The 13,746-nt window shown below is 36.1% G+C and overlaps 1 protein-coding gene across 2 annotated transcripts in view; it reads left to right on the forward strand.

Moving 5' to 3' along the window:
• Positions 1 to 1,795: 1,795 nt before the first annotated feature.
• The window catches only part of LOC127450785 (serine/threonine-protein kinase LMTK2-like), a 78,212-nt gene continuing 66,261 nt past the window's right edge, over positions 1,796 to 13,746 (forward strand). For both annotated transcript variants that reach the window (XM_051715135.1, XM_051715134.1), the window contains exon 1: positions 1,796 to 2,261. Coding sequence is in view for 1 of the 2 variants with exons in the window: in XM_051715134.1 (XP_051571094.1) it covers positions 2,171 to 2,261 (91 nt within the window). In the remaining variant the exon portion in view is untranslated. The remainder of the gene's footprint in view (positions 2,262 to 13,746) is intronic.

Here is a 13,746-nt window from a genome sequence, read left to right on the forward strand (position 1 = left end):
AAAAATAGTACAGAGCAGGTGGCGCAGCTGTAAGCTGTACCTAAAGAACTGAGATCTGGGGATCCTAAAATGTTGAACCAGATTTTCAAAGGATCTGAACACTCCACTCTCATATAGGTCACCGAGTGTTGTAACCCTTCCTGTTCAATACAAAACCAGGGAGGGGCTCTCTCAGGTGGAAGCGACCAATGAGCCAAATGTCTGAGACTGAACGCATAATAAAACAAAATCTTGGTTAGGCCTAGCCCACCGTTGTTAATCAACTTATGTGACTTATTGAAATGTAATCTGGGATGCTTAGAATAAAGGTGTTTATTAAGCATTTATAATATGTAAGTTAAAATGCTCACTATTTGTGAAGTGCTGCCTGAAAGTTGCCCTTTTTTATTCATGTCCTTATAATGGCATATTAATAATTTATAATGCATTTTTAAATTATAAGTCATTAATGAACACTTTTATAAACCCCAACAAAGGGAATATTAGTGTAAAGTGTTACCAAACTATTTCATAATTCTGTTAAAACAGCACCTTTGCTTTAGGCCATTTAACTTGTCACAAATATTACTGCTGTTTTAACTCAAAGTTTTTTTTAGGGTCTCAGCTTTATTTTCATCGTCAGTACATTCAAAGTGGATTGATTAAGCACAATGATCCATACGTTTCTTGGAACCACTTAGATTTTACAATACAGCAATTACATTTTTCAAGTTGAAGTTAGATTTTTACAGTGTAAGCTATGCCTTATTTCTAAGCTTTAATAACTCTTAAAGGGATAGTTCACCCAAAAATGAAAATTCTCTCATCATTTACTCACCCTCATGCCATCCCAGATGTGTATGACTTTCTTTCCTCTGCAGAACACAAATGAAGATTTGTTGATTTATTTCATCTCTGAAGATCCATACAATGCAAGTCAACAGGGTCCAAAAGTTTGAAGCTCCAAAAAGCACATAAAGGTAAGAAAGGACTTAAATATTGATCTGTTTCTCACCCACACCTATAATTATTTCTTCAGAAGACATGGATTTAACCACCGAAGTCTTATGGGTTACTTTTATGATGCATTTATGTGATTTTTGGAGCTACAAAAGTTCTGGTCACCATTTACTTGCATTACATGGACCTACAGAGCTGAAATATTCTTCTTAAAATCTTCATTTGTGTTCAGCAGAAGAAAGAAAGTCATACACATCGAGAATGGTCTGAGTAAATGATGAGAGAATTTTTTTTTTTTTGGGTGAACTGTTTCTTTAATGGCAGGCTGTGTCTATTTTTTATTTCACAATGTGATTTCTGCAGGCCTAAAATGGAAAGGTGACAAACAAGAATCACAAACAGATTTAGTTCTTCATGTTTAAACCCCAGAAAGGTAGGGTACAATGAGGCTATGACCCACTTTTGGGATAATTTGCTCTTTTTTTAGGAAAGTATTTGTTGTTATAGTTTTTGGGAGAAAAAAATGGTCAGCCCTGATGTACAATGATAAAAACAACAGCAATAACAATAGTTTAATAATAATAATAATAATAATAATAATTATAATAATAATAATTAATTAATGTTTCATATTTAATTGCATAGATTTATTTTTCCCTAAAGAAATTATTTAGGCTAATAACATCATGTCGTAAAATAACAAAACTGTGAACAGTACAGTATAGTGACAGTTTTCCCTTTTACAGGTTTTGCCATTAAAAATGTTGCTCACAGTCATCATTACTAAATAACCTTTAAAAGGCAAAGCTGATTTATGCGAACGCTAGCGGATGCGCGCGAAGGAGTTTCTGTTCCTGTCACCACGCGTGACGTCACGAAACATGGCGCTCGTGCGGAAACTGTGTTTATGCGCTTTTGATTTGTCTGTCAACGCAGGAATATTACAATGCCGGGGAAAGACATATCCGCGCATGTAATCGTCCGAGAGAGCTAGTATACAAACAAGAGAGTTCGAACGATGAGAAATAACCGCAAATAAGACGCCGGTGGCAGTATCATCAGACTGTCGTGTTAGCTACAGCTCACAGCACGACACATGAATAATATCACACAAAATGACTCTTTGACACCACTGATATACACAGTTAGATGTATATAGATCTAGATGAACTTATAAAGGCGTCTTATATGTAATTTATTTAGATGTAATAGGCGTTTATAGGCAGTACTGATGATGGAGGCTCTTCGTGGAGGTGTGTATGTGTGTTTACTGGGATTCGTCACACTCGCACAAGCTGCTCCAGTCTCCTACACACACTCAGGTAAGATGTCGAGCACTGTCAGTGACATACCGCTGTGTTCACTGTTTCAAACATGTTGGCACTGTGGTGGTAATACCATGGACTGACATGGTACTCGTCCAAAAACCATGGTGCTATCGTGATATTGGTGCATGTCCAAATTGATTGTGGTACCTCATGATGCTTTTTTGGTAGTATTTTAAGCAGGTAAGTTGCGAGTTGGCTTCTACTTAAAGAAACCACCTAACTTTGATGTATACCAAAGAAATAAATGATACCATATTCATATAACGTGGCATTTCACGGTATTATACCATGGCATCTTGTCCCAAACAATAGAAATACCATGGCACTTTTTTGTTATTGGTATCAGCACATAAAATAAAACGCCTTGTCATTGAGCAAATCTACGAAACTATTAACAAATAAACACTTATTCAGCTTGATTATTGTTTTGAACTGGATATGGTGATTCATAGGTGGATTTGCTCAAGGTTATCTGCTGCTAGATATGTAATAAGTTGTGTTATAGGTATCTCTTACACATTTGTTGTGTCGACACTCAATGCTTCTAATAAATGTCTGGGGTCACAGTAAAGCAAGGCTGCCATGTGATCTATACTGTGATTAAACACTTATTTTTGGTGATGTGATCACCTGCTTTTGTCTCTGGAGAAAACACATTGCTTGATTAAAGAAAGGCCTCAATGGATAGAATGTGTGCAGGTTACTCTTCAGTGATTTTAATGGTTTCACCAGGTCTATTTCCTCCTTACAGGTAGCAGGAGTTACAGTAAGCCTATGCATAAGCTAAGAATATCAGTGGTGAATGATTTACATATTTAGTTAGAAGGTGTTTTAGGAAGATGGTTTACTAATCATGAGCACTTTGTAATCAGTGTTGATCACAGATGGATCATTGTCATGTGATGAGTTTTATTGTTAATAGAGAATGACCGATATGGGTTTTTTAATGGCCGATGTCGATATCCAGAGAGCAGGGTGGCTGATACAATGCCGATATATCACACAATTTAATATAGTAAATAACAAACATAAAATTGCAAAAAAAAAAAAAAAAATATATTAATAAACTCTTATTTAGCACTATATTTTCTCAATTTCACACAAAACTTTAACTTTGTAAAAAATAATCTAAAAAATAATGTTGTATTTTAAATGGTAGATAGAAGTTTCTTCAGATTTCTGTTTAGTCATCAAATTTGAGTAATTTATTTGCACAAGAACAAATTGTTAATATATTAGGAAGAAGGAAATAACAGTACACACAGTAGTCCAGCAACCATAGATGGCATGTCCACATTAGCAATCACATTTACTCCAAAAAAAAAATATCGAATCAATCCAGTTGTACATACATTTATGGCTGCAACTAGTGATTATTTTGATAATCGACTAATCTAATGATTATTAGAACAATTATTCGACTATTCGGGCGATTATTGCAACGATTAATCATTAGATCTTAACCGATTATTCAGCTTGAACCTTGACTTAAATGGTTGTATTAAACGTGCTTGCTAACAATAAAAAGGACAAAATTATCTTTTAAAAATACCTCTAAATGACATTCACTGAATTAAAGGAAATGTTTTTACTTTTTATTAAGTTTAATTCAGTAAAAAAATTAACTGCATAAAATCCTATTGTTATCAAGTGTTTTTGTCTTGTTTTCCATTTAAAATTGTCTACAAATCCATAAAACAAGATACATGTACTTGAGAAGCAACATATAAGATATTTAGACGTGCTTTAAGAGTATGTATCTTAAATATAAGTGTATTTTGTATATAAGTGTATTTTTTCACTTGGTTATACTTCTGCCAGTGCAGTAAAGACAAAATATACTTATATTCAAGATCTATTCTCTGAAAGTAAGTCTAAATATCTTATATGCTGCTTCTCAGGTGAATGCATCTTTTTTTAAAAGGAGTTTTAGATATTTATATTGGAAAACAAGCCAAAACAAAAACAAATCAAAAACGTATTTTGTTGCAGTGTATAACGGGGTGAATACTACCCTCTGTCACCTCTCTGTATTTTTGCATTATAATTCCCTCATACTTTGCGATCTACATCACCTGAAGCTGTTTGGAAAGTTTAGAGTGCATCTGGACTGTGAGCTGACAGTTTAAACAGCCTGGATCGCCTGCTTTGATTGTCATCATGATTTGTGAATGAGAGGAACTTTTGATCCTGAAGTTTTGATTCTGGCTAATGGAATACGTGCTTCAGAGGAAGATAATAGATGAGTGCTTGATGGGAAGAAAATGCTGGATTTTCGTGAGGTTCCTGAATTACATCCGTTTAAACGAGATATCTACAAATTTGCAGACGGTATATAATAGTTTTATTGATATTTTCCTTTTATCATTAGAAAAGAAAGTTAAAAGTGACAGGGAACTGCTGAGGAGAGGCTGATAGAATACGTGCTTTAGAGGTAAATAAATGAGCGCACCACAGGACGCTGGATCTGCTCAAGTTTTGTGAGGTTTATTACATCTGTTTAAATGAGATATGTGCATATTTACAGACGGTATGTGATATTAGTTTTATTGATATTTGCCTTTTTATCATTAGACAAGACAGTTAAAAGTTACAGGGAACTGTTGAGGGGAGAGAATGAAGCCGACGAGCACTTTAACATTGTTATAAGCTCAAATTCGCCTGCCGCGGCTCTGATATGCGGACCATTTAAATGAGACTGTGTTGCAAACTGGTCTGTTATTTTAGTAACATGATGGGACATAACAACAAAAAGAACCGTGACTGGTCGTTTATTGTGGTTGACCAATATATTGCAGAGGCCGATAAATCGGCTGATATTCTGACTTTTTTCATTATCGGCATCGGCCTATAAATTTCCCCCTTTGGCCGATTTTTTTTCTTGAGGGTGCTGAGAATCGCCTGCTTGCACGTGAAACAACTGAGACATGTAAACGACCAGTCACGGTTCGTTTTGTTGTTACATGCCATTGTGTTACTACAATAATAGACCGTGTGCATCGTTTAAACGGATGTAATAAACCAACCTCACAAAACCTGAGCAGATCAGCATCCTGTGGAGCGCTCATAAATCTTCCTCTGAAGCACATTTTCTAACAATCTCTCCTCAACAATTCCCTGTAACTTTCTAATGATAAAAGGTAAATATAAATAAAACTTATATTATATACCGTATGCAAATACGCAGATATCTCGTTTAAACAGATGTAATAAACCAACCTCACAAAACTTGAGCAGATCCAGCGTCCTGTGGAGCGCTCATTTATTTACCTCTAAAGCACGTATTCTAACAGTCTCTCCTCAGCAGTTCCCTGTCACTTTTAACATTCTTTTCTAATGATAAAAGGCAAATATCAATAAAACGTATATACTGTCTGCAAATTTGCACATATCTCGTTTAAACAGATGTAATTCACAAACCTCATGAAAATCCAGTGTTTTCTTCCCGTTGAGCGTTCATCTAATATCTTACTCTGAAGCGCGTATTCCATCAGCCAGAATCAAAATTTCAGGATCAGGATCTAAAGTTCCTCTGATTCACAAATCATGGCAGTTACTCTGTGACAATCCAAGCAGGCGATCCAGGCCATTTAAACTGTCTGGAGATTGCTTCTCATGCTGGATCCGCACGAGCACGTGAGTGCAACCAAAGTCTTTCTAGCAAGTCAGTCCGCTGTCAGCTATGTTTGGAACGCTTGCGGGAGACTATTTCTAGTCATGACTGTGCAGCTCCTATCCAAAACTGTTGGTCAAGATTACAATCAAAGAACATACTTCAAATCAGCAGTAAAATCTGACAACACTGGTAACATAAATGGTGCTTCTTTACCTCAGATTATGCTAAAAAATGCAATTTTCCCAGCTTTTATAGCTAATGCTCATGCGCATTCTCGAAGTGATTGACAGGTGATTTTTATTTAAAAGGTGGTTGGCTCTTTTACCTGTAAGGCGGGACTTCCTTTCTACATCTGTTGATCATTGGACATTCCAATTTCTCCCATTCATTTAAATAGAAATGGCCCATCTCTGCTAAATAGTCTCTGGTCAACTTCAACGTAAAAGTGTGTATATGTGCTCTAAATAAATGTCTTATTCACTATGCACTCACTGTATGTGCAGTTGGTTTGATTCTGTTTTTTTTAATTTTTTTTAGTAAATGCGATTGCTAACGTGGACATGCCATCTGTGGTTGCTGGACTACTGTGTGTACTGTTATTTCCTTCTTCCTAATATATTAACAATTTCTTTATGTGCAAATAATTTACTAAAATTTTATGACTAAACAGAAATTTGAAGAAACTGCTATCTGCCATTTAAAATACAATATTATTTTTTGAGTCTTTTTTACAGTTAAAGTTTTGTGTGAAACTGAGTAAATATAGTGTTAAATAAGAGTACATTTTTGTTTAAACAATTTTATGTTTGTTATTTACAATATTAAATTGTGTTATATATTGGCATTATATCAGCCACCCTGCTCTCTGGATATCGACATCGGCCATTAAAAAACCCGTATCGGTCGACCACTAATTGTTTACATGTCTCAGTCGCTTCACATGCAAGCAGGCGATTCTCAGCGCCCTAAAGAAACAAATCAGCCAAACAGGAAAATGTATCGGCCTCGCCGATATATCGGTCGACCACTAATTGTTAAGACCACTTTCGACAAGGACCGTTGGGGCCATTTGTGTCTCTGTAAAGCAGTCTGTTTAATTAGTTGTGTACTGACAGTGATGATAATTTAGAGAGGGTAGCAGCAGCAGTCTGTGCAGGATGATGCAGTCCGAGCTGACTAATGGCTGTATGCCACATGGAGCCTCTTGATTTGGTTTCCTGGTCATATTCATAGTTCACTCCAAGATTAACAGTGCATACTGGCTTGTAGTGTTGTCATGGTACCACAATTTCAGTAGTCGGTACCGATACCAGTGAAATTACACAGTTCTCGATACCAATTTCGATACCACAGAAAAAAATGTGCTAATATGATAATGTGCTATTGAACACAAATTTAGCCTAAAGTTAAACTTCAATGTAAATAATACATTAAAAGATATGCATGTTTCCTTCGTGCTTCTAACACTTGTTTGTTTTTAAGCAGGGCCCTATTGAAATTTGTTTTATTTTTTCCCCAAATACTTTTTTCCTTTTTTTATATATATATACTTTTTTATATATTTTTCCAGAATTCCATGTTTTAAAGTTTAATTTAATTTCATTATCAAAATGGTGTCTAATCAAAAAAATTTCCTTAAACTTTTAACAAGTAAAAAATAGAACAATTACTTAAAAGCATACCATTGCATTTTTAAACAAACTTTTATTCAGTACAAAAGCACTCTTGCTTGTGATATTGCTTAATTTTGTATTATTATTACAATCATTATTTATTTATTTATTTATTATTATTATTATTTCTACAGTGAGGATTACATTTTACTATACAGTTATAATGTATTTCTGTTGATTTCTTCAGTTTCAGGCGTTTAGCTTTTATTATGAATCGTGCTTTTATTTTTATTTTTATTTTTGTCAGAAGTTTAACTTCTCTGGATAAGCAGTTCGCAAATGCTGTGATTTAATTATATAAATTATAAAAAATAACGCTTCAGAGTGGATTAGTGCTCTGCTCTGTCATCTCTCATACAACACAAATGATTCTTATAGTCTGTGAATTTTCCAGTGTACGAGTGGTCTGCCTCACACATTCATTTAAATCTCATGTGGCTCATACAGACTAAGATTGTAACATTTCGCAGTTTAATAATCACACTGAGCCATATCATGATTTTAATTTGATTAGTTGTGCATTTCAGTTTAAAAGGAGCAACAGAGTACACGCTCAAATAAGCGTGAGCATTTGAAAGCAGCCGTGTGTCTGTAAGACAGTGTGCGGATACCGGCTTAAATCAGTGCTCGGTACTAGGGATGTGCGGAACGATTCATTTCACTGACTTTTAAATGAAAATGTCGAAAAGTCGACTAGTCTAAAAAGAAACCAACTTTCAGAAAACAGTAAAAAAAAAAAAAAAAAATTTGTTTATGCGACCCATTTAAAATACTTAATCTATTCCAAATCTGATGCTTAATTCCACTGAAAATTTCTCTGCGACGTGCTCACCTTGAATCATGATCATTGTACATTAAATAAAGAACATGACACACATTCACTGAATCAACGTTAGCGAATATTTAACAGACATATTTATTGAAAACAATTGAATGTATTGAGCAGGACCAATAGAGTAACCCCGCCTGTTCTAAAGTTATTTAACATTAAAACAGTCAGGACATTTGTTGAAAATAATTAACAGGTACGCTTAGACAAATCTTGAGAGAAAAAAAATGTGCTGAGAAGTTGTGCGTATTTCACGACGTGTAGTCGTGCATTAGCCATTGATATAATATGACAGCTGTTCGGTAAAGAACGTTAACCAAAAACAGTTACGATAAATCTAATGTATTTTAAACATGACGTGCACACAGAATAAAAGATAGTTTAACCTGTTAAGCAGTCGGCACCTCGTTGAAAATAGCCTTCATCCCTAATCAGCAGATCCCTAACCTAAAACAGTCATTTTCTAGGCTACTTGAAGCATACATTTTTTGATGAGCAGAATGAACAGGTCAACATGGTCCGGTGAAAGACGGGACTTGACTCACCTGAGGCGGATATCCTGCAAAGCAGAAAATTAATGTACAAGCACGCACAGATTTAATAAAAAAACATCCGACTCGCTTCCCGCACCACCACCGAAGTGATTTCATAGCTACTTTGCTGAGTTTGCTTGTCTAGCGAGAGGACATTTTCCTGCACGCGCCGCGAGTGAGAGAGGGAAGACGCACGTGCAGCCTGAGGTGAAATGAAACTTTATATCTGCTCCAGATATCCTCTTTTTTAAATAATATTTGTATTATTACACACACAATTATTATTTAAAATATATAACCCTTAATATGACAGTAATTTAAACGACTAGTAATTCCAGTGTCGACTAGCAGCATCAGAACCGTTTAGTCGACTAGCCTCACACATCTCTACTCGGTACTACCAGTACTGTAGAATCACTGGTATCATTACATCTTTTTTATTTTAGTACCGACTTGGTACTAACACTGCTGACTTGTGCCGGTTGTCATGTTGTACTTGAACACACTTTCACAGTGTATGCAGTAAATATAATGTTCATTGAGCCCACTTCATCTTCTTCTGTGCTGTTCTTCTTCTGTCATGCAGACGAGACATGACATGCAGCGCGCATGCTGATGCAAAAATGTCTAATAGGAGATGGCACTTGTACGTGAGTCGGCATAATGTGGCTGATTCTAGGGAACTGGAACTCCTGGAAACAACATGCCGACTTCCCATGTGATCATGTTGTGTTAACACCTGAAATAAGACAAAAATGAACAAATAAATGCTTTAAACACTGGGAATTATTGTATTAGGTATAATCAATTGTTACACTTTTTTTTCACAATCACAGTTGTCAGATTGATGCATCGCTATGCACTGATGTTTAAGCAGAATGTTGTCATTCTGTCTTTCTATTTCACTGCCTTGTTGGTAGGGCTGGGCGAAACGTCTTAAAGTGATATCTCTATTTTTTAGCCTATTGATGATATTCAATATATATCTCAATAATTATGTGTTTGCTCTAAAATGGCTCAAATGTGTTTGCTTTTTAATCAGAGGAACCATCATTTCATCCAAACAACCATTGTATTCAAGTATATTCATTATTATAAAGACATTAAATGAAAATCTATTTAAAAGTAATTAGTTTTTCATTAAATAAACACATTGGAGAATGAAATGTAATCATTTTCATTGACCTGCACTTTATATTTATGTTCCAAATACAATGATACATAATAGTTTAATAAAAAAGCATTATTTACCTTCAAATGTTTTTACTAATACATTTTTATGAATGAACAAAGTGTGCAAAGCTACTTCACTGACATATTTTTGAAACCCCAGTTAACATTGAATAATACTAAATTAAAACTGCAGGACACATCAGGTTTATTATTATAATATGATGCTGAATTATCATTATTGTTCTGGTTATTAGATTTGTGTTATACAAAAGTAATATATTTCTGTCCTGTTTACTTCACCTCCACCTGGGGCTTTTATTTTGACACCAAAAGTGCTGTTGTATTTACTTCAACTTCACAAGGAGCTTTTATTTCGACACAGAAAAGGCAATGGGTATTTGACAGTAGTGTTCCGCATTTCCTGAAATGCTGTAAATTCTCTTTTCTGTTATTCTAAACAGCGTTTGAAGATTTGTATAATAACTTGTAGCGGTTACTAATGTTTGAAATTGTGTGAATGCTTGAACCTGCATTACTTTGATTTCACAATGCATGTGAACTGATCTGAGAGTGCAGCCATGCACATGCACACAGGTCAGCACGTCACTGGTTTGTTCTATTTACACATAGTTTGTTTCTATTTGGTTTGTTTATCTGTCTTTAAATCAAAGCCTTTTGTGGATTAATAAGTCACATATGACCAACTCGCCATTTTGATGTTTTGATTAATTGTGCAGCCCTGAAGGATTGTGAAATTTGTCTACTGAAGCGTTCTTTATGAAACTTAATGGCCAAATGAAAGCACATTAAAATCATTGCGACATTCACAATTTTGGTAAATTTTACATTGTCAGCAAAATTATCTTGATTATATCGTTAATATTCGTTATATCGCCCAGCCCTACTTGTTAGCACTTTCTCTGGTCAGCTGTGTAGAGTGTGAGTATGCAGTATTTTGGCTGTTCCATGCGGATGGCCTAAACATGGAAGGAGTGCTATTGATAGTTGACTTGACTGTGTTTTAACTTGCTCCTCTTAATTCCCAATAACAGACTTGAAAGTCAAGAAGACCAAGCCTTCCTTTTAAACACCCTTTGCCTACAGTTTGGAAGGTGTTGTCGAACAATAATTATACCTTATACACAAAACGTGGTGACTTAAGCATTATTGTTTGTTTTCATTTGGGCTTTTGCAGTGTCATACTGTCAGTACCCAGTAGTAACACATGAGCAGTCTAGCAGAAGAGGTTGAGCCTGTTAAAGTCAGTCATTTTAGCAACTGATAACACAGTCAGTTTGTCTAGATTTATTTCTTTATTTTAACTTAGAAATAAGACAGTATGTTTGCAATGGTGAGATTAAGTTTGAATTATTATTGTCAGAATGACTAATACAGTTGGGCCCTAATATTAATATGACATTATTATATTAATAATTCAGTCTTTACGTCGCATGTTTCCAAAGCACCATATCAGAGACTGTTTAGCAGAGATGAGCCACTTCTATTAAAATTAATGGGAGAAACTGGAATGGCCAACGGATGTAGAAAGGAAGTCCTGCCTTACAGGTAAAAGAGCCAATCACCTTTTAGATACAGACATAGCCTGTCAATCAACTTGAGAACGTGCATGTGCATTAGCTAGACAAGCCATTTTTGTGTGAGCTGAGGTAAAGAAAGCACATTTAATGATACAGTGCTGTGATTTCTTCCATTTTTGTGTATATCTCACACTAAATTGTTTCAATAGTTCAAACTAAATCTAACATAAAGGCAGACTGAGTAAACACAAAATACAGTTTTTAAATGATAATGTTATTTATTGAAGCAAAAAAGTTACCCAATACCAGCTGGGCCTGTGTGAAAAAGTATTTACCCCTTAGTTACTAAATCCCCAAATCTATGAAACTGTATTCATAATGGGGTTCAGCTGGACTAGACACACCCAGGCCTGATTACTGCCAGCCCTGTTCAATCAAATCAACACCTAAATAGACATTTTTCAGCAGCGTGAAGTTGGCTAAAAGGTCTCACCCAGTAGCACACTATGCCAAGGTTGAAAGAAATTCCAGAAATAATGAGGAAAAAGGTGATTGAAATACATCAGTCTGGGAAGGGTTACAAAGCTATTTCAAAGGCTCTGGGACTCCAAAGAACCACAGTGAGAGCCATTATCTCCAAATGGAGAAAACTTGGCACAGTAGTGAACTTTCCCAGAAGTGGCAGACATTCCCAAATTCCTCCAAGAGCACAGCGAAGACTCTTCCAGGAAGACACAAAAAAGCCAAGGACATCATCCATGGAACTGCAGGCCTCTCTCACATCAGTAAAGCTCACTGTTCATAACTCCACTATCAGAAAGACACTGGCCAAAAATGCCATCTATGGAAGAGTGGCGAGGCAAAAACTACTGCTAACCCAGAAGAACATTAAGGCTTGTCTGAATTTTGCCAAAACACACCTTGATGATTCTCAAACCTTTTGGGAGAATGTTCTGTGGACTGATGAGTGGAAGACAGGGGTCCCGTTACATCTGGCGTAAATCAAACACAGAATTCCACAAAAAGAACATCATACCTACGGTCAAGCATGGTGGTGGTAGTGTGATGGTGTGGGGATGCTTTGCTGCTTCAGGGCCAGGGTGACTTGCAATAATTGAGGGAAACATGAATTCTGCTCTCTACCAGAAAATCCTAAAGGAGAACGTCCGGTCATCAGTCCATGAGTTGAAGCTCAAGCACAACTGGAATTTGCAGCAAGACAATGATCCAAAGCACAGGAGTAAGTCCACCTCTGAATGGCTCAAAAGAAGCAGAATTAAAGTTTTGGATTGGCCTAGTCAAAGTCCTGACTTGAACCCAATTGAGATGCTGTGGCAGGACCTTAAACAGACAGTTCATGCTTGAAAACCCCCCAATGTGGCTGAACTAAAGCAGTTCTGCAAAGAAGAGTGGGCCAGAATTCCACAACAGCGTTGTGAAAGACTGATCTCCAGTTATCAGAAGCGTTTGGTTGCAATTGTTGCTGCTAAAGTTGGCACAACCAGCTAAGTTTAAGAGGGCAGTTAGTTTTCACATGGGTGATATAGGTGTTGGATAACTTTTTTGCTTCAATAAAAAATACATATTTGAAATCTGTACAGTGTTTCCTTAAGATTTTTTTCAACAGCAATGCTGTTGTGCACGTGTCCACAAGCCCGCAATGCCGGACCAATATTAACGCATGTTGGTCGAAGAATGGCTTAAAACATGCGTGTCAAACTCAATTTCAGCTTGGGCCACATCAGGGTTTATTTGTGCCCTCAAAGGGCCCGTTGAAAATGTGGCACCAGCACCTGCTTTGGTAGCACCCATGCAGTTACCAATAATATTACATGTTATGTGCACTGAAATGCACATTTGACAGTACAGCACTGATTTTGAGGTTGGGATGCAGATGAAAACTATGATATAAAAATTTTTGCTGTCAAATAGTCGTTTGATGTCATTTAATGTAACATGAGATCAGATATGAAACTAATGATGGTGCTTGAGAACAGCACTGCAGCTCACGCCTGACTGAGTAGAGGAAGAAGACAGCTCACAGTCCAGATGCACTCTAAACTTTCCAAACAGCTTCAGGTGATGTAGATCGCAAAGTATGAGGGAATTATACTCAA

The sequence above is a fragment of the Myxocyprinus asiaticus genome, chromosome 13 (assembly GCF_019703515.2).
Source record: "Myxocyprinus asiaticus isolate MX2 ecotype Aquarium Trade chromosome 13, UBuf_Myxa_2, whole genome shotgun sequence".
Classification (NCBI taxonomy): domain Eukaryota; kingdom Metazoa; phylum Chordata; class Actinopteri; order Cypriniformes; family Catostomidae; genus Myxocyprinus; species Myxocyprinus asiaticus.